The 21,282-nt window shown below is 45.6% G+C and overlaps 1 protein-coding gene across 8 annotated transcripts in view; it reads left to right on the top strand.

The window, feature by feature from the left end:
• Window positions 1-17,914, top strand: part of BIN1 (bridging integrator 1) — a 101,783-nt gene extending 83,869 nt beyond the window's left edge. For 4 of the 8 annotated variants that reach the window (XM_040603491.1, XM_040603493.1, XM_040603492.1 and 1 more), the window contains 4 exons: window positions 6,334-6,426; window positions 7,190-7,300; window positions 8,707-8,808; window positions 12,273-17,914. In XM_040603491.1, the coding sequence (XP_040459425.1) occupies window positions 6,334-6,426; window positions 7,190-7,300; window positions 8,707-8,808; window positions 12,273-12,380 (414 nt within the window). In that variant the 3' untranslated portion in view covers window positions 12,381-17,914. Of the gene's footprint in view, window positions 1-272; window positions 381-2,221; window positions 2,246-6,333; window positions 6,427-7,189; window positions 7,301-8,706; window positions 8,809-12,272 lie in introns of all 8 variants that reach the window. The other 4 variants (XM_040603487.1, XM_040603490.1, XM_040603489.1 and 1 more) reach the window with 2 other exon arrangements.
• Window positions 17,915-21,282: the final 3,368 nt, after the last annotated feature.

Genomic DNA, 21,282 nt, shown 5'->3' with positions numbered 1-21,282 from the left:
AGCAGGTCAGGTGCTTACACCATGTCAGCTCATTTGGCCAGATGGGAAGATGAATGAGTCCTGTGGAAGAGGCTCAGGTTTGGTTTACAGTGGCCCCCATGTGAACCACCCGTGATTATAGGCACCAAGAGTCAGGAGTCACATCAGGTGTTTGCATTGCCACCATGTCTTCTGCGCTTGCAGCTTTAGCTCCTGGATATCATATACCCTCCCTTTACTCTGTGTGTGTGTGTCTAATGCTCGTACTGCTTTTCTTCCTTACTGCTGCCAAGTTTGATGCCCCTGGGCCCTTCCAGGAGGGAGCCAGCCTGTTGGATCTGGATTTTGATCCCATTAAACCAGATGCCACTGTGGGGAAGACCCCCACACCCGCTTCCCAGGTTGGTTCATATCACTAATCCTTCTCCCTTCGTAACTGACTTGTTGCCAAGTGTGGCATGACCTGCACCTACATGAATGATAATGTGGACCTCAGCTGCGGGTGGCTGGGCTGGGTGATCAGCCCCGTGCCTTGCAGATGGGCACCTTGGTCTTCTGTGCTGGATGTGTAAGTCCGGTGAGAATCAGGTGGCAATTAGCCTGATCACAGTCTGGCACTAAGTGTTTGTGGGGTGCTTGTGCGTTGCTCTGATGATCTACTGATTGACAACTTATTCAATTTAACATATGCCCCTCCCTGGATTAGCATCCTCTGTATGCTATATGAATTTAAACTGTTCTTCTGTGGATGGGGATTCAACCTCGGTTCTGTGCTCCTGCTATGAATTGCTCTCAAAGGGATTTTTTTAGTAAACAGTCACTGATAATCTGCAGTTATTTAAGGTGGATATAGCTGTAGATGGATATTCCAGTGATGTGAAGCCTGCCTTTTTCTGGGTATAATATAGCCTCTGCTTATAGTTAAGTAGTAGGTTCCTCCCTGAGCATAATGCTGTGCAGTGCAGCATCAAAAAGGAAGATGTCTGGTTTTGGTCTGGACTGTGCCTGGTCCTGTCTGCTGTCAGAGGCAGGTGGCCTGCATTTCATTTTATGTCTAAATGGCTGGAGGCTTTGAAGTGCATCCTGAATTTGGCTGTTGTCCTCACCAGGACTTTCCATTTTGTATGTATGAAATGGTTATTTTTTTCCCTGTGGTTGCCATCTAAATTTGTAATAAACATAATTGGGATGCTTACAGTATTTCTCTAGTATCATCATGTCAAGTATGCCTGTACGACATAGATTTTTGTAGTAATAAGACTGCTTTTATTAGAGAGATCAAACATTAGGCATCCAATTCTTCTAAATTAGAATACTCTAACTACAAGATACTAGTGGTTATCATAGTTTGATAACTGGCATAATATAATATGGCATGGATAATATGGCAAGGTACCGCTTTCTGGAAATTTAAGTGGGCAGGTTGGCATTTTGTATCTGCTTGCCTGACAGAACAAGCTGCATGTCAGGATAAGCTTTTTTTTAAAATTTATTTACTGGGATTTTTTTTCCTGAATCATGAATTATAACTTGGATAATTGGGTACCCTGGCATAGCATATGAGTTTAAGTTTGTCTTAAAATGGAATAATTTTTTACCCTTTCAGCAAGCAACAAATAGTGCACTGAGTGGGTTTTTCAAAACTGCTCAGCAATTAGCATGTTTGGTGCTCTAATGTATTTATTATTAGTTTCAGAAGTCATTAAAAGAAAGAATCTGAAATCAGTATTCTCTAATGGTAACCACAGTACAAAACCTGGTGAAAACCACCTAGTTGTCAAAGTGGTCAAATTTATTTCCTATAAGGTGGGCACTAGGGCAGAGAGGTTAAGATATTTCACTACTGATCCAAAGACAACAGTTGGTCTTGTTCTGAAATCATGTTAACTCTGTTGAGTATGGATATATGGGAGCATATTTAACCCTGATAGACTACAAACTCATGAGGTTTTTTTTCTGGCTATGTGATCTGCCACTGATAACTGAATGTGGCTTGGCTGTCTCCATTCATACCAGAGGTAGAAAAAACACTTACTTAAATGCCTTGGTACTTCAATTTGAATATGCAGTGGGGAGGGGTGTATAAATTTAGGTACTCAAAAAGTATTTTTAAAACATGCAGAGATAAGTGCTGTTGAATGTATATGTCTGCTTCAGTCTGATCAGCATCTGTAATGTTTGTACTCACTGAAATAATCATGTATAAACATGTTCTATTTTTGTTGCTCTTTGACATGCTTAGTCTTTACCTTGGGATTTATGGGAGGTAAGAACTTCATATGGCTTTCATCTCTCATCATGTACTGTGCATGTGCCGGTGCCATCTCTGTGTGCATACCTGTCTCCTTTCCCTCATTGCTTTCCATTTCTGCACACCCCAAACCAAAGTTGTGCCATGTGCTGCTGAACCCACTTTTGCACCTTCTGTGAAGCCCCAGGGGCAGCCACATGTTTGCAAGTCAGGTCTGGCACTTTGAAACTTATGTCTCCACCAATGCACAACCCCATTGTCTTTCCCTGCTAATTTACTCATCTTTCCTCCGGCATGATGCTGTGACATTCTCCTCAAACTTAGTCCCACTGTGGTATCATCCTCACCCTCCACTCCCCAGCATTTCCTAAACTCTGTACATTCTGTTGGTCTTGTTTGTGATGCATAAATGGCTCAGCTGCCCCCTGTCCTTACTGCCTGTATCACTGGGTATATACATGCGTTTGGAATTATCTGTGGTGCTTGTTCCTTATTGACCATTGTTTCCAGAAAGGCTGATTCACATCAGCCTCTGTCTACACTGGAAGTTAAGTGCTGGCCCAAGTCTTACCTGGCATCTGCCTCAACCTCAGCTTTGGAGCTTGCTGACAAGGAAGACCCTACACATGTTCTGCATCTGAACCAAAACCAGACCTTCATTTATGCCCTCTAGATATATTGGGCCTGGGAAGGTCTCAGATTGCTGCAGATCAGCAATATGGGAGATATTTCAGGCACAACTACTCTTGAGCCTCTCTAGACAAATGGCCGGGGGTGTGGACAGAAAACGCTTGGTCTTGGTACTCGAGCTTGCTACTTGAGCTGGCTGTATCCTATGGCGTGTCCTCAGGCACATGTCCTTGGCTTATGCTGGAGTCCTGCCAACCTTACCATTCTCGAGGTAGGATCACCACCTACAGTCAGTACTCGGAGGGCATGACTTACCCCTTGCTGAAAGCCTGGCCTGTGGACTCAGTGGCCAGTGCCCTCCTTCACATGAGCTTGGGTCATGTCAAGAAAGAGATTTCCATTGTGTGTTTTATGGGCCATTAGTGTTTAACATCTGTCATTCCCCTGTATGAGCATTGTCAGTCTGTCTTGGTAAGAAAGAAAAGTAGCTTGTGTTTTTGCGAGGGACGATCTCATGTCTTTCAAGCGGATGGGTAGGAGTGAGGTATGACTGCATCTGATTGAGCTGTGCTTACAGTCAGGGGTGTAAAAAGTGTTTTGGGCCATTTCTCCCATCCTAGAAACTAATTTCACTCAAAGGACAATTTAATCAACTGGGGACTGCTACTAGACAAGATGTTCTCACCTTGCATACCGTATATGGTTGAAGAGCAGAGCTCCTTGCAGCTGGGGAATCCTCCTTTTGCTCTTCAAGTCTTCTGAACTGTGTTTGCTCTAATGTAGTTCCTAGCTGTTGAGAGAAGACTTGTTGCATGGTTACATAGTCCCGTATGTCATCAGGTGAACAGCTGCGTAGGAACTTGGATGCAGCAGAACTTGTGTAGTTCTGCAGACAAGGAAACTTGCATTTGGTGTGTATGACGCTGCTGTTAGAATAGGCAAAGCTTTCAAACCTGGCAACAGCAGTGAGCAGTTCTCCCTCTTCTCCTTATAGTGTCTTTCCATGACTGTAAATGCTTTTATAGGCCTTGGGACGCCCACAGGTATATAAAATAGAAAAATAAGTAGCTGATGTGAAAATGCCCTTTAAGGATTAATTTAGATGCAGTTAATCTGGTTATTAAATACTGGTTTTGCAAATTAGCCACTTTAAAAAAAGAAGTTCACATTGTGCTCCTTGTCCACATAAGAACCATGCTTGGCCAGGTAGAGCTGGGCTGGCATCTGTCCCAGTTCCAGTTTCACTGAATGCAAATAAAAAGCAACCTGGGAGGGAAGTTATTTAGACAGGAGAAGCCTTTGTAGCATTTCCTGTGCATACATTTACCTTAGTGCTACCAAAGCTGCTGTGGGAACCCTCTGCAGGGTAGGGATAGCTCTGCTGCATGGAACGTCCTCTGGCAGCACAGGCCTGTGAACATGGTGATGGGGAGACGTGAGGAAAGGTGTGGTAAGAGAGGAAAGCATGGCATCATTGGAGAAGGTAAAGTCATGACTTTTTGTTAAATTAAGGTTTTATTTCATCATTATTGCTGCTATTAGAAAACTGCTTGGAGGATTGTGCCAGTGCATGGCTAATAGCCAGGTGGGTGTAGAGTTAAGGGTTACTATGATTGTTGCTTTACACTGGGATTTTGTAGGGTTGGGACTATGAGAATTGCAACATTAAGAAATCTGGACAATGCCTTGCTTTGAACGTGGTTGTATTCAGGGGTGCGTGTGTCATGGTTTAGCTCCAGCTGACAAATAAGCACTGTGCAGCTGGCTGCTTGCTCCTCCCTGGCGGGATGGGGGAGAGAACCGGAAAGGTAAAAGTAAGAAAACTTGTGGGATGAGGTAAGAACAGTTTAATAATTGAAATAACAATAATAATAACAGTACTGAAGAGGAAAATAACAAAAAGAGAGAGAAATAAAACCCAAGAAAAACCAAAATGAAAAACAATTGCTCACCAGCAACCGACCAATGCCCTGCCAGTTCCCAAGCAGCAGCCCCTGGCCAACTTTTCAGTTTATATACTGAGCATGACATCACATAGTATGGAATATCCCTTTGGCCACTTTGGGTTAGCTGTCCTGGCTGTCCCCCCTTCCAGATTCTTGTGCCACCAGCCTCCTCGCTGGCAGGGCAGCATGAGAAGCTGAAAAGTCCTTGTTGCTGAGCAGTGCTTACAGTAACTAAAACGTCAGTCTGCTACTAACATTATTCTCATCCTAAATCCAAAACACAGCACTATACCAGCTATTAGGAAGAAAAATAACTGTCCCAGCCAAAACCAGGACACTATGTTTTTACCAAATGTATGAGGCATGTAGGCATACTAAAGCTAGTTTATTCGTATGTATTAAAAATGCGGAATCCCTGTAGCAATCTCTATTGTGCAAGTATAAAGTGGGTGTCTGGAGGTGCATGTGCTCTCTGGTATAGAGAACAAATGGCTATAGGCTGGCCATGATGGCACTCAGGCTGCAAATTAGACCCGTGAGATTCTTGTCAGTATTCCCAGGTGCTGCCTGGCCAGTCTCCCAAGGGACTCATCTGCAGCATTGTTGCTGCCAGATCCAACTTATTTCCCGTGTTGTTGCAGTTTCTGGGAGGGGCAAATAAATGTCTTTAATTTTGTGTTAAAACAAATTTAGCCTGATTTCAGGCAAGGGAGAATAAAAACTTGAACTGCAGAAAGTGTATCAGAGGTGTTTGGTTGGTCTTTTGTTTTGCACAGAAATTCCTGTCCCAAGGCTTCCCAAAACAGTCTCTTCCAGGCAGTGATTTGTAGGTGATGCTAAATATTTCTCCCTGGTGGTGGCAGTTTTTGTGCATTAGAAACTCTTCACCAACACAAACGTGTGCATGCACCATGCAGAATATTCATAGCAAATATTCACAACAGAATCAAAATTCATGACTCTGCGCCTATTGAGAATCAAATTGGGTGAAAGTTAGCACAGTTTTCAGTTCAGTTTGATTTAGTGCTGATGTCATGTAGATGTTGAGTCCAGACTAAGTTCTGTATCTGGACACCTTATTACCATGCTCTTCTGTTTCTGGCAGTAAATATTCTGTGATCGTTGATCCTTGGAAGTAACTTGTTGAGAGATCCTTGTCCCTTGGTGTGCAAGCCAACTTGTATTCCTGTACAAGTGGGCAATCTATATGTAGTGATAGATACTGTGCATGTGTAAAGGAGGTCTGTTCTTTAGATGAAAAAAGAGGTGCACAGGATTTTTGGTGTTTCATCGATTTCCTCTGGAGTGTTACCTGTTGCGTGGCTGGAGCGAGAGAATGCGGAATGCAGGCTTTACTGTGATTTCGCGGGGTTGCAGAGAAAGAGGGAGATGGAAACCCAGCAAGACCCTGAGATTTCTCGCCTGGCTGTCAGCAGATGGCAGCAGCCAACAGCATAGAGCGCTCGGACAGACTAAGCTGCACTTTCCTATGCATAACTTCCCGCCTGAATCACTTTTGTATTGCAGCCTGCAGAAGCAGCCCATGCAGGAGCTGAAGCAGCTGGATCAGAAGCAGCAGCTGGAGCTGAAGCATCTAAAACCGAAGCCGATTCAGGATCGGTAAGCACCTCGAGGGACAGCATTCCCTTTTTTTCCTCGCATCTCTTTGTCATACAACAGATGTGGGAGGCTGAGCTGGGGAAAGAGGTGACTGCTTGGAAAAACACATCCCTGCCACCCCAGCAGTTATAGTGCTCTTAGAGGCCAGTTGCAGCTGTTGCATTTTATCTGTGTAGAGCTTAAGGAGAAGCTCTGATGGAAGATCCACAAAAAAACCTGTCCCTTCACCCATGTTGTGAAGCCAGCCCACAGCCCGTGCCGTCCTAAGCTTGTGTTGTCTGCTGGATTCCTCCTTGCTCACCTTCTGCTTTACCTACCTTTCCTCTGGGTTTTGCCTGTGTCCCCTGAATATCCAGGGTTCCTCTTTTTCTCCTGGTACTGCCACCTTTTTAGGGGACTGGAGTAGATCCCATCTCGTGGCTGCTTTGTTCCTATAGGCTGTTGCATTTGAGTTGTTGGTTCCATGAGGGCTCTACACAAACTGCATTGTGACTGCAGCGAATGAGAAATGCCAGGCATTATGGTCCCAGAAAAACTCTAAATTCCCTCTGCCCTTCCACAGCCTTTAGCAAAGGAAGACAGTGGTCACCTCTCCTGCCTTTGCCGTCCTTTGGGGTGTTTCTGTCACTGGTGTGTTTGAAAAACCTGCTGAAGCCATGGATGGGGTAGAGATGTGGATCCTCCAGGGTGAACTTGGGCTGTAATTTTGGATTCTCTTTTCTCATTGGCTTTTTTTTCTTCCTTGGCTGCTGCTCCCTACCAGAGCTCTCTGCCTGCTGTCGTTGTGGAAACTTTCCCTGCTACCATCAATGGCACTGTGGAAGGAGGTGCTTCATCTGAAAGAGCTGACATGCCCCCAGGATTTCTGTTCAAGGTGAGTGTGTGTGGTGATGGGGCACTGAGTTCCTGGTGATTTTTTTCTTGTAATGAATTAACTACTTTTGCTCAGCGTGGCGATGGGCTTTGCTGCATTGAAAAGGAGAAAAGAAGCTGAAGAAGAGATACACCTACCTTTCCACCATCCCAGCTTCATGCGGTTCTAGATGCTTCAAAGGACTATGCAAGCACATCAGTGTTTAAATGTCTGGCTGTGGTGTATAGCAAAACTCTTCCTTCTCTCTGCTGCAGTTATTTCTATCTCTGGTGGTGTGGGAGTGTCAGTCACAGATGCGGGATAGTAGATAAGTTGTGCTTCAAACTGGAAAGGTTAAACTTTGATGCAAGTGGCAAATGAAGAGTTGAAAACACCAGTAGGGACAGAGGAGTTAATGTTTGGGGGAAATCAGAAAGCCATGATAAACAGGAAAAAGTATAGGATTAGACAGGGAAGTCTGGTGGGTATCCTGAATATGCCAAAGGTCACTCACAGCTTGTTTTGAAGGTGCTGGAGGAAGGAGTGATTCTAGGTGACGATAGGCCACAAATTTAACCTGCATAATGGAATACTGTAGCAAGACAGCACAGATCCATAATACCCTGAGAGTGAGAAATTACAGTCTCCTGTAATAGGAATGCTTTTCTTCTGCTTTAGTCATGTCCATACATCATTTTGGGTTTTTTTTTTCAGGGAGTTCTACCAAAAGCAGAAGAATGACAACCCCCTGAAGAACAATAGGAGGTTCATCAGATTTAGATTGGTTGCAGGCAGCAATTTTAGGCTGTAGTGCTTAAAGCGAAGAGCTGTGGTTTGAAGTAAAAAAGCTGTAACACATATGATGATAGGCGTTAGACTGAATACCAGAGAGAGAACATGGCAGGATACAATCACTCAAAGATCTAAACTGATACTACTCTTTCCTGTGTTTCCTCTCCTTACTTTCTGTGACAGAGATAGGAAGCTATAGTCTCTAACGCTCTTGCAGTCCAGCTGCAAAAAGAATAGAGAGCACCATTTGGGTGAATACAGGCTTTCTACCCTGTGAGGTTGTTAGACCCGTACCATGGGAATTCAGCTCTCCTAAGGAAGGACAGGGAGGTGCTGATGCATAACGAGTTGAAGGAGACTCACCAGGATGCCCTGTGGCAAAGGTGAGCTGCATGCCAGGCTGTATGAGCAAGCATGTAGCCATTAGTTTAAGGGAAGTGGTTATTCCTGTAGAGAGGGCATTTGTGACCCAAGCTTCCCTGCCTTGAGCAGCAGGTTGGATCAGATGGCCTCCAAAGGTGCCTTCCTACCTGAATCATCCAGTGAATCAGTGAAGAGGAAAGCCTTGCCACCCGTTATGGAGCTGTGTGAGAGAAGGCTGCCCTCACCCAAGCTCTCCTGTTCTCTCCCCGTAGGTCCAGGCCATGCATGACTACACGGCCACTGACAGCGACGAACTGCAGCTGAAGGCCGGGGATGTGGTGCTGGTGATTCCGTTTGAGAACCCTGAGGAGCAGGTGAGTGGGGAAGACAGGGTGTGAGCCTGGGCCGGGAGGAGCCAACGGGATTTCCAGAGCTGCTTCTTCCTCTGCTAACAGTTGGCTGGCTGGATGCAGAGCCATCAGTTTGTGGCTGGGAGCTGACCGGGATAGCCGGTTGCCCTTAAGCTTGAGATTGGCTTCCTGCAAGAGAGTGGAGGACTCTGCTGGTTATTGGAAAGTGGAGACATTATCCTGTATAAAGCACGTGAAATAGCTGTGGCTTCCTGTTCCTATCGGGGCATTTGAGCTAGTGCAATGACTTCCTTGATCAGAGAGCCTGACAGAGCCCATACTTCACCTCCTCACTGCTCCTAAACTTGATGCACGTTCCTTATGACCACTTCAGTGTGGACTGTGGCATTGGCAGGAGTGACCCACAGCTTCTGACAATATTTTCTCCCCATTTGAGAAGTGCTGGAGCTCGGAGAAAGCAGCTCGCCGTGGATGATGTCTTGCACTTCAGCGTAGCAATGGCAATTTCCAAAAGACAGGTTTGGTCAGGAGATGGCAGCAGACTCAAAGACTGGAGCAGATTCCTTATCCTCAGAGAACAGTCTTACTGCCCATCTCCAACTGAATTTAATTGGCGATGTTTTTCTTTAATCTGAGCTGTTTCTAGAAGCCTTAAGTAAATCCTTCTCACTTGCTGTGTTTGAGGGCTTCCAACTGATAGTCTGCAGCAGTTTTACTACTTTGGCTGAGGGAGGTGGTGATTTTATAAAATTCATGCTCACGTCTCCAGGATTCTGTTTGGAAAAGGAAGAGAATTCTTCAAAGGGATTAGGTAGTCATCAGCTCTTTGGGTTTGGCCAAGCCCAGACGCTATCTGGATTCCACAAGGGGTAAAGGGAAGCTGATGTAGCTCACTGGCCACAGAAGATGCGGATCTTCTTTGTGGCTCAGCTGTTGTCTTTGTGAATTATGGAGGCAGATCTTGCTGCTGCTTGTGAAATAGGAGCTATAACGTGCCGGCAGTTCCTGCAGAGCTAGGCGCTCTAGGGGGAAGGGTTGTATGGGGAAAAGGCAGTGATTCCTTGTAGAGACAAGACTCATCGCTGAGTGGGACTGCCCTGCACAAGTATTTGTGAACATTTCTTTCTCAGAAAGCATTCTGGATGGGAAATGAGTGGCAGCTTCCCTAGTTTCTGTGGTAGGAGACAGCATGTGTGAAGCAGAGTTTCTCAATGCCCTATGTTTGCACTCTAGCTGGATGTGGGTGCAACAGCCATGAACTCGAGACTCTCCAAGCTGCAGAGGGTGAGCTCTGAGTGTTGCTAACATGATGCTGTAGCTGCACTGAAGCCCTCTAACCCTCCTACAGTGTATCCTGTGCTACAGCTCATTTTCCTAACCTTGACCATACCCAGCCACAAGATGTTGGCTGTTAACATGTGCATGAACTGTGCACGTGAGTGGAGGAAGTTTAGGGTAATAGACTGTGACCCATGTCCTTATCTTGCAGCTTGTTTGTGAGTCTGTCAGCCAGGCCTGGATTGATTTTTCTTGACAGAAGAAAGGGTTGAGGGCAGCAACGCTTCTAAGCTGGCACTTGGAGCGATGTGGTTCAAAATCAGCAGGGGTCAATCTGGGTCCTTGTGTCTAATCCCTACAGCTGAGGAGACACTTCATAGCAGGATGCAGCAGGATGCATGCTGTATGGCAGAGATGCTATGTGCAAATGTGCTTTTGTGCTTGCTGTGCTGTGGGCTGGAAGCTGCCTTCCAGACACTTGGGCCCAGCATCTTCTACCTAGTCGTTTGTCTTCCTGATTTATGGCATGTCAGTCTTCCTGCAGCCCCTGCAGCTGGCTGCTGCAGATGGGCTCCTGTCTCATGCCGTTCCCATGACATCCCCTGAATGCTCAAATCTAAGGCAGCAGCAAGGGCTAACTGAGTCTACAGGCACCCAGTACAGCCTGCAAGGAGCAGGGAACTGGAATACAATGGCTGGTCTGTGCTGTTGCCACATGAGATGTGCAGAAAACAGGACAAGAGAGCAGAAGCTGCAAAATGGCAGTGGAAAGCAATATGTGCCCGCTGCATCACTCCTGCATTGTGCGGGCATGTTTTTAAAGAACATATTCTGTAAATACAAAGGGAGCCGTTGCCTGGCTTTGGGTAAATAACCTAGGTAACTCCTGCCAGTTCCAGGAAACCAGAAGTGTCAGAACAACTGTGTGAACCACACATATGCATGCCTCATTTCCCCACAGCTTAGAGCATCTGGTTGCCTGAGCACTTCTGCCCTGGCAAGTTATGTAGCTGCGTGTGATAACATATGTCTAAATGAGCCTGGTGCATGCTCTGCCCAGAGGAGTGGATGCAGAGCAGGCTGTTGAGTTTGGAAACGGCAGTCCTCTCTGCAGCTCTCTTGCCTCATGCTGCAGTCTTAACCCATAGGCTGCCCCGCTGCAAATGACTCGCATGAAGTGGGTATATTTGCGTGCTGAAGGAGTGCTTCCATGGTGGCACCTCCGCGGCGTGCAGAGAACGGGGTGGTTGCACACCAGAGCTGCAAACAGTGCAGCCTTCCCACCTTGAATATCTCATCTGCCTCATGTGCTTCAGATGGAGCAGAAACGTTGATGCTAGACACTCTGCAGGCAGAGCGGTGGGAAGTCTGTTCTCCTCCTGAGCAGGTTCTACTAAGCAGAACTCCGTTTGCCTCAGTGAAAATTCACCCCTGTTTATAGATGTATAGGTTTGGTGGCTAGGGATGGCTCTTGTGAGAGACCTTGAGTCTTACATAGTGTGTGGCACAAGTTTGGGAGCTTTGCCAAGTTCGCCTTACATTAGGCCCAACAGACTGCTGGGTTTTGGGAAGATGCGTTGAGGTCCTTGGCTCCCTATTCTCTTAGACCAGAATTTCAGCATAGCAAACAAGACTCGTTTTGCCTACACCACCTCTCTAAAATCATCCGGGTGCCCTGACTGAAGCAGGGGGTGAGCACCTCCAGGGGATGATTCATCCTTTTCAAAGACCCGTGCCCAAGATAAATGGGGTGAATGGCACTGTGGAGGTGCCCATCTTTTTTTATAACTATGGAGAATGTTAGACCCCTCATGTTTAGGTTGTGAAAGGTGAGATTGGTGGTTGCTCCCATCCTATAGCTCTAGAAACTTTGGCAGAATGTCTCCTGCTTCGGCAGGTATAAATTATGACATACTTCTATTACGCTTGCTACTTATTTACAATTTCAGTGCCTCTAGACACTCTGGGTCAGGTAGGAGTTTTGGTACTGATTCTGGGGGTGTGTGGCCTTCTCCCAGTTTAAAAGGGAACATTTTTTCCTTCTCCCCCACCCTTTTCCTGGATTGTCTCCCAAGCCAAATACGAGCATGGCTTTGGTAATGCATTGACACCTCCTTGGCCTGCAGTCTGTAAGAAAAGTCCCTGCTGACATTTATCTCTCAGCACCTGATCTTTTTCTTTTCCTCCAGGATGAAGGATGGCTGATGGGTGTGAAGGAGTCCGACTGGATCCAGCATAAGGAACTTGACCAATGCCGAGGGGTTTTCCCTGAGAATTTCACGGAGCGGGTGCAGTGAAAGCCCAAGCCCACCAGCTGCATTTCTGCTGCAAGAAAGCAAGTTTTCTGGTAGATAATTGAAAAAGAACAGCAAAATGAAAAGAGAAGAGAATTTTAAAGGCACAGAAGCCTGAAAAAAAGTCAACTTGAAGGATGTGTTCTTCTCAAAGGGCAAGATTTCAGAAGTAAATTGAAATTCAAAGTGTTATCAAAATATATAAGTATTAATAATAATAAGGCAAGTCAAATACCCTTTTTCCCCTTTGGTTTTAATAGCGTTTGGATTTGGAGGACTGATGCAGAAGTAACTCAGTGTGGTTCTCTAAATACTGCATTCACTGCATTGGTGAGATGCCAGTCTGATCCCTGGAAAGGCAGTAATTGTCTAATGGCTTGAGAGTAGAAGCTGCATTTGCTCTTGGGTGGGTTCATCTGTTTTGTCTTGAAGGTGGCTTGCATGGCAACCATAAAAAATCAGCCTTCCCTACATGTTCAACCTACAGTAGGCCAAACTTTCTGTTATGCTGTTGAAAAAAATATTTAGTGTATAGTGTTCACCAATACTTATGTGTGTGTGCGTGCGTGTGTGTATTTTATTTTCTTCCTTTAAAACGATGTTACACAAACTGTGATTTTGTACATGTAAAGACAGAAGAAACTACATGGAAAGGGCATAGAGAAGATGGAATGTGTGAAGCTGTGCTCAGTCCAAAGTTCTTTCAAATGCAGACACTTAAATTCTCGCAGTAGTATTGACCTGTGAAATGCTAAGGGGGACGGACAAATTCAAGAGGAGAAACAAGACAAAATAAGCAGATGCCATTTAGGTTGCTCTGAAATACAGACGAGGGAATCCTCGTCCCCCCCAACCCCATAGGCGGTTTCAGAAAAGCTTAGATTCATGTAGATGGAAGATAGCTCTAAAATCTGGGTGGTTAGAAAATTTGCTTTTAAAGAAAGAGATAAAGGAAGAAAGATTTTTTTCTGAAAGAATATCTAAGAAAAGACACTGAGAAAAAATACTTTCTGTGTTTTTAATTGGCATTGTTATTTGTGGAATTGTATTTCTTATTTTCTTTTGAAGAGTTCTGTAATTGAAATATTGTTAGATCAGCTTTCTCCAGTGCTGTGCTGGCGATCGAGTTAATCTCTATGAAAACTGGACTCTTGAAATACTCATTTAAAGTGGCTGCATGACTTCATGGTCTTTTAATGCATTAGAAAGGAAGGCAAGAACATCAAAGTGTCAGTGTCAAGAAGATATTCTGCAGTCTAATACTGATGCCAAGACCTTTCCTATACCTTTCCTTTGCTCCTGTTTGTTTTTGAGTTTTGTTTTTTAGTTTAAACAAGCAGATGACAAGGCTGTTTCAAAGTGCATATTACACTTGTTAAAATAAGCCGGTCTGACCCTCCAAGACTCTAAAGTCCCACAAAGGTACTTTAAACTTTACTTGAATACTGATGCAGCTGGCAAGCAGATCGGGCTATTATCTTTTTTTTTTTATGGCTTCCCCCCCTCCCACCTTTATGATCCTTTTGCCTTGAAGGGATTTTAACAGCGAGGTTACCTCCTGCTGTAAAAGGACAGGATCACTCTGAAATAATGTTCCTACCTGTTAGGAGCTGACTTTTGTCAAAGAATGCTGACATGCACTACTGAAAACCCCACTTTTCCCAATCTTTTTGGGTTATTTGTAGGACAACAGAAAAAAACATGGTAGGACAAAAATGGATTTATTTTTTTTTTTTTTTTAAATTTTAGTTCAGAGGGGCAGATCACATTTTGATTAGAAAGTATATTTTTATAAATGCAATGAATTGCTGGAGTTCCTTCTGCTTTCAGCTTGGGAGATGATCTGTGCTAGTTAATTACAGCAATGTAACAGGCATCAAAATCTGTCCTATATACCCCAAATCCCTTCTCCTTCTTTTCTTCTTTCTTCTCTCTCTCTTCCCACCCCCCACCCCCCCAATAAACATGCGGGAATTTGTTTTACATCACTGTTACAAACCCCAATAGTATTTAGGAGTAACTGCTCACAACACAGAAGGACTGGACTCCACAAATTATAGTATGGTGAGCTGTTGCTTTAGAATACTGCCCTGTTTGATCTTTTTTGTTTTCCTTTTTTCACTGGGGTTGTCTTTGTTATTACTCTTTTTTTCCAAAATATCTATTTTTATGCATTTGTGACTCCCATTACTCCTTTAAAGAATATTCATAGAAAAAAATATACATTTAAATATACATAGAAATATATATATAGAAAAGCGGGTTGATCCAATTAACATAATGCTGTCAGCTTAAAATGTTTATTTTTATGCAAAACCTGTGGATTATTGTTTTTTTTTTAAAAAAAAAAACCACAAGACTCTAAGTACCAGAGCTGTGATTTTTGTCTTGCAAGTAATTGTTCTAGACCATTTAGAAAGCTGTGCTGATACCTAATTTATTGTGGGTTTTTTTGCTGTTGTTGTTGTTGTCTTCTGCTGTGTTTGAACCAGATGACTGTCCCAACAAAGATCCTCATAAGGCCTTTTCATTTTATTGAGCTTGCAAAGCAACTATCCAGTACTGTATTGTCCCTGCAGAAGTGGTAACACGCTGCAAATAAGGGATGTTGTTTTCAGGTCACATGAGTGATGCTCAAATATTGCTAGTGGGGAGGATGTTGTGTCTTTCTCCATTTGCTTACCCCCAACCCAAAAATCCCAGCCCCCAAACCCCCTTGCTTAGAGGAGGGTAGAGTGGGTTACCCAGATCTTGCATTGCTTGCAAATAAGTAGTGTCAGCACATCTCGGTCAGATCCTGAACACGCAGGATCAGACCCACAGTTTATAAATTGCCTTATAGGAGAGTAGGATGGCATAGCAGGAAGCTTGCAGATAGCAATGTTTTTTGGAGCCAGGAGTTCTCTTATCTCTTGGGTCATGTTCAGTGCATTGTAAACAGCCACAACTCCTCCCATTTTCAGTATTTTTACATCTGCTAAATACCTTGATTCTGGTTGGTATTACCTGGTGGAATGAACTTTCCATTTTCTTTGGCTTAGGACTGATTCAAATAGAAAGAGGCACAGTAAACTCCCAAGTAGGCTGTGCCCACAGTGGTTTTTCAGTTTGCGGGCGGAACTGGAAAACCCTGGGAAAAAAGTTGTAAGGGTGACCTGAGACAATTTTTTCCCCCCCTTCATTTACTCAGTGAAATAAGAAAAGGAAAAATCAAAACATAAACAAACAAAAATATCCTTTCAAACTAAACTGAACTACACTTGTATGGTTGTGTTTCACTTTTTGAAAAACTTTATGACTTGGGCTATAACAAGTTGCTTTGAAGTAAAAATGTGAAGCCTTCTGTTTTGAAAATGCTGAAAGAAAATCTTTTAATGTTAATAGTCTTTTTGCCTTTGCCTTTTTTTTCTTAATCTGATGACTGGTTTCAGTTAACCCTAAACTGCATTTTTGTTGGTGAATACATCATCCACTGAAGAGAACCCAAAGAAGCCTATTGCCCAGTTCTGCCCCACTGATAGGTACACTGGACGCATTGCAGGGATTACCTGATATCTGGTCCAGCAAAGCTGCTGTTTCCTCATCTAATAACTTCCACTTGTTTTACTGGGTGAACAATAAAAGCATTTCTCATCCCGTGCTATTGACTGGTTTTGTAGCCTGGCTTAGAAAGTCATTCTTGCTCTATCAGTCTTAGTTTGGTCACAGATTTATTGTTATAGATTTATGATGCTACTCCAGTTTGAGCCTAATCCCAGTGCTCAGTGGGAATTAACATTTGCCCAATTGATGAGAAAGAAATAAGGTATTACTTTTTCTCCCTTTTTCTATCTTAGCAATGTCAGGAATATTAGATAGAAGTAGGAAAAGGTCCCAGGGTAAAGATGAATGCGTTGTTCCAGGCGAGAGTCCTGCATACTCTGTGCTGCGTTCCATGGGAATTCCTCAACTGTCTGCATTTACCACCTTTGTGTTTCTGGGCTGTGAAGGTTGTGCAGGCTTCGTCCCAGCTGCTCAGAGCTAGTCCTGCTTTGTGATCCGTTTGCCACGAACCTTGTTCACAGTTGCAGAACCCTTTCCTGTCCCACTATCTAAAGCCCATGGCCCAGGCACACACACCCCCAAGTTAAGGGGGTCTCTCATGACCTGGAGCAGATGCGAGGACTCTATATTCTGCCTGGAATTGGGATGTCAGCTCAGTTAAATTTTGCAACGACCTCTTGAAGGGAAAAGGCCCAAGGCTAAGGAGGTGCTGGGGGAGGATGGAGGGATTATATGTTTTCTTTTTCATTTGGGGTTGATGCGCTGGCTGCCTTAGTTACAGGGAGGTCCAGAACCTCTTTATTTAGGGCTGAGAACAAAACGTGAGCGGTCTAGATGTGAATGGTCAATATGGTAACAGGTGTGTGTCTCCTGCAAAGGATGCTGAGCTCAGAGTTTCCCCTTTCCTCCTCTGCACCAGACAGGGAGTGGCTCTCTGTCACTATTACATGTTTTGGATGCTGTGCAGTCCATACTGCAAAACAGCGAATGTCTTTTGCTGGAGGATGCAGGGATGTCTCTCTCAGCCCTTTCTAGGAGGAGCTACTGATCTTTCACAGACAAGGCCTGTGTGCTTCTAACACAGTAGCCTCTGATCTCAGTAGCCTCTGTGTCTTTCAGCATCTGGCCTCGCTCTCCAGCTCCTCGTGTTTGCAGCCTCTCCCGTGCTCTTTGAGGATGACAGTAGCATAGAGCACTTCCCTGTGTGCCTAAAGTGCAAAGCTAGAAGATGCACAAATATGTCCATCAGCAAATGCTACGTAGTGCAGCTTGACAATGCTGATAACCAGAAGAACAAGCAACAGCTTTTCTTCTCTGGGCTGCCAAAGGGAAGCTCTTCCTTGTCACACCTGGCGCTGGTCCAGACACCTCTCTGCTTGCATGCTTTGGCTTAGACACTTCTGAGTAGCAAACTCCTGTCAGAAAGGGATCCTGTGTGGTGCCCAGAGCTGGACTGTGCCACCAGCCCTTGCAGAGCTTGGGGTCTGTAGCTGGTGCATGGGGGCTGAGAATTAGAAGACTGTTTCAGGAATTTTGTTTATGAAACTAAATGGAGAAGCTACAGCTGCGAAGACTGGTCTATATGAACTTGTACTTTGATGTGTCTTATGGCTGTAATTCCTTCACCTGTTTTTACAGTGTATTCTGCTAATCCTGTCCCTAGTCTGCATTTCATGTAGATGGTCCCTGCTTGAACTTGCCAGATGCAGTCCTGGGCTTATTGCTTCTCTGTAACTGAATCAAATGGCAACGACTTTGGCAATGTATTGGCAATCTCTTTTCCTTCTGTTAATTCAGTCTCTGAGTTTAACCACAATGACCTGAGAAATGTTTGGGTTTTTTTAATTATTTTAATTTTTGTTTTGTTTAAACAAAGCTAAACAATTCCCATTGTATTCAGAGCTGTGACACCCAGTTCCAGTGACAAGTACTAGATGGATTTGTCCCGTTTTGTTTCTTGGCAATGTTCAGAAATATAATTTGTGTCATCCTAACTCCTGTGTCAGTCTCTCTCTCTCTCCCCCTTCCCCCCTCCCTGTCCCCCCCATCCCCCCGATTTTTGCCCCCCACCTTTGTATAAAGAAGCTGAAACAATTCAGGACGTTTTTCTCATCAAAGAGGTGAGTACCTTCAAGGAAGCTAGGTGCTATTAGTTCTGGAAGTTCTTTCAAACACATGGGATGGAGAGGGCGATGCTGCTCCTTTCCTGAATGAGTACAGCTGCAGAATAAAGTCTTCTAGCAGCCATCTCTGTTCTGTTGTAAGGACCTGACACCAAAGGAATGCAACGTGTGGAAGGATTTGAGACCTTTGCTTTGTAATAGCTACTGACCCCAAAGTGATGTGGTCTTCATCCTCTAAGGCAATTTTTTTTTTTGGTGATGGCAGCATGACACCACATGGGCACCCTACCCCATCTGGCCAAACATCTCCCAGCTCCCTTTGGCCTGTTGGCACACCTGCATGAGCTCTTGGTTTTCAGGCTGGCTTTTGGGTCTGCTCTTTAATGGGGCATTTTCTTCACCTGTAGAAAGGGGATATTTCTGCCCTTCAACCAGTGCTTTAGGACCCATGAGGGACAGGATTAGTGGGATTCATGGTACTTTGTTGACTTTTGGGGCCACCCCCTTGGATGCCTTATTCCAGACAGGCTTGGTGCAGCTGCACATGGGACGTGGTGTGTAAATAGCAAGCACTGGCCAAAGGTTGGCACACGATCGGATGCAGGTTGGTGCCAGTTAGCGCTCTGATGAATGGACTGCCAGAGTCCTCTGCTTTAGCATGCAGGTGTGCAAGCCTCAGAGTCAGCGTGGGGAGCTGGCCAGACTGTGCTTGTATGGTTCCTTTATTTCCAAATGGCCCGGAGGGTTTAGTGCCTTTTAGCCTCACCTCTGTGGTACTGGGATGGACCTGAATCAAATCTTGCAGCAGAGGGAGGGAAAGAGGCAGGCTTGCCCCTGAAACTCTTGCTGCAGTTGGTGACTTGGGCTCTGCCTCAGCTTGGCATGATGGCTCCTGCAAGGCTGAGCTGGAGCAGCTCTGCCAGGGCAGGGAGCTTGCAAGGCAGGAGCAAAACCCTGAGGCATGGAGGCTCTGTGCATGCCTTCTGTTTGCCCTTCCTCAAGCCGTTTTATTTCCATCACCCAGAAACATAAAGAAAACGGGAGGGGAGAAGGCAGCCGAGGGTGAGCAGTGTACATAATTCATTATCAGCCACCTCTGCTCAGCTGCATAATTCATTCTCAGTGATGTCTTCCTGCTCCAAACAAGCAGCACTTGGGCTTGCTGGCCGAGTGCAGGCTGTGGCCACGTGAGCCCTGGCAATGTATTTGGAGCAGGAGCAGGCTCATGGGCCCCTGGGTCCGTCCTCGAGAGCCCTTAGCATGCTGCAGGGAGAGCTGGGCTTCGCTCCGGGAACACAGCTGGAGAAGGAAGCCTCTACAGGTGGAGGTGGCACATGTAGTACTAGGTGAGGCTGGGGTGCCTGGCAGTGGGCAAGGTAGAAGCCAGGGTGTTACATATTACATGCTGCAGGGGACTGGCATGGACTGGTGTCAGTTGCTCTGTGGCATCCCCACATGAAGGCAGAAGTTGGTGTCAGGGCTGTCCTTCAGTGGCAGCCCATGCTGCCTGGGAAGATACCATGGCAGGGAGTTTGAGTTCCAGAGTGGAGCTGGGGGTCACTCTGCAATCCGGAGGAGGAGAAGGTGGAATTCTGGGGCAGCTCTAAGCAATTTCTCCTGTGTGCCGGCTGGGTGAAGCTGGTGCCCTTTGCAGAGCAGGATTGCTGCTTCAGCAGGTGGAGGAGCCTCTGCTGCCCGTCTGCTGCACAGCTCAATCCACAGAGCCATTAATAACAGTGTGGGAACAGGAATTCAGCAAGTGCCCGTGATTAATTAGCTCATCACAGGCAGTTAATGGCCAGCCTGCTCTTCTTGGCCCTGTGGTGCAGGTAATGGAGTAGACCTCACTTCTCACTGGGCTAGGTGCAGCCCTCTCTACCAGGAACGATGGGCAGAATTTGCAAGCTGTTATGATGCACTGCTAGTAGGTATTTGGTGAGATTATTTTTTCAGATGCTGGGGGAGTAGATCTGTAAGGGGACTTACTAGTTGTTGGAGCCAGGTACCCAACTCTCTGGCAGGGACCCAATCTAATACCACCTTTTCTTTCTCTAGCAGTGGCATTATCCCACAGCTTTCCCGCATTTGGAGTGCTCCCTCTTACTGAGGTTGAGTGACTTCTTCGCACATACTGTGCGTGTGTCAGCACTTTCTAATGAATTAACGTGTAGAAATTCAGGTACCCTCTACGCTGCAGCAGGCACAGGGAGTGACAGAGCTGTGCAGTAACGAGGACGTGCAAGCAAGGCTGAATTTTTGAAATCTAAGTGGGATGAAATGACCCGCTGCACAGGCGGCCCTGCCAGGCAGGGGCTGAGCTCCACCAAGTGCAGAGCATCGCCTCTGTCCTAGCTGCTTTGCATTAAGGTAGGAGAAGGAAGAGCTTTAACGGGAGTGCAAGGTATTAAAATTAAATTGCGCACATTCATGTTGTTTGGTCAGCATGACACAGCCCAGGCTGTGGAGTTAACGTGATGGGACTGGGGCTGCTGCTGTGGCAGTAAGAGGAGCAGTGCAAGCTCGTTGTCCTGTGCCCTGAAGGGGAACATGATCCCCTTCAGGGACCTTCTGTGACTGCTGCAGTGTTGGCTATTGTGGCAGAAGTCAAGCGTGTTTGGAAACCCCTGTGCTCCAGACTGTAACTTCTATGTCCAATTTCAGAGACCAGTGAAAGCCTCCTGGAATGACATCCCCTTTCTAATGTCCAGGATTGCCACCGTACATCTCTATTAAAGGCTTCCAGGAGAGGCCTGACTATTGATTTTGCAGAACGTGCTGTATCTGCTGTTGAAGGCAATGCTGTGGTTAGGTGTGCAGAGATCCAGCCACATGGAGGCACTCGTGAAATCTGTGAGTGCCTTACCTCAGCACAAAACATCCTGAATGTCGGATGAACACCTTATATATGCCAGACTTGTGGCCTCTCTGAGGAAAGCTCGTATTGAGAGCATCTGTGCTGGGAGCAAGCAGGGTGCTTTAGTGGCTGGGCCATGGCTTTGCTCTTGCTGACCATGTGAAAGATCACATTAACCAGAGATGTTTTCAGCCCTCTAAGACCTTCTGCCAGACCCAGAGGCTGGCTTTAGTCTTCTGGGACAAGTGCCCACTCTCCTAAATCGTCAGCAGGTTGCTCCTGGAGCTGTCTGGTGAAGTCTCGTGCTCATATTCTGCCCCCCAATCCCTCTTTCCCAGAGGCAGGCGCGTCAGGAAAGGCTGTGCACCCTGCCTTATGGAGGTAG

The sequence above is a fragment of the Falco naumanni genome, chromosome 8, assembly GCF_017639655.2.
Source record: "Falco naumanni isolate bFalNau1 chromosome 8, bFalNau1.pat, whole genome shotgun sequence".
Lineage (NCBI taxonomy): Eukaryota > Metazoa > Chordata > Aves > Falconiformes > Falconidae > Falco > Falco naumanni.
Note: the sequence above shows the minus strand (reverse complement) of the source record. Positions and strands in the feature narration are given on the sequence as shown.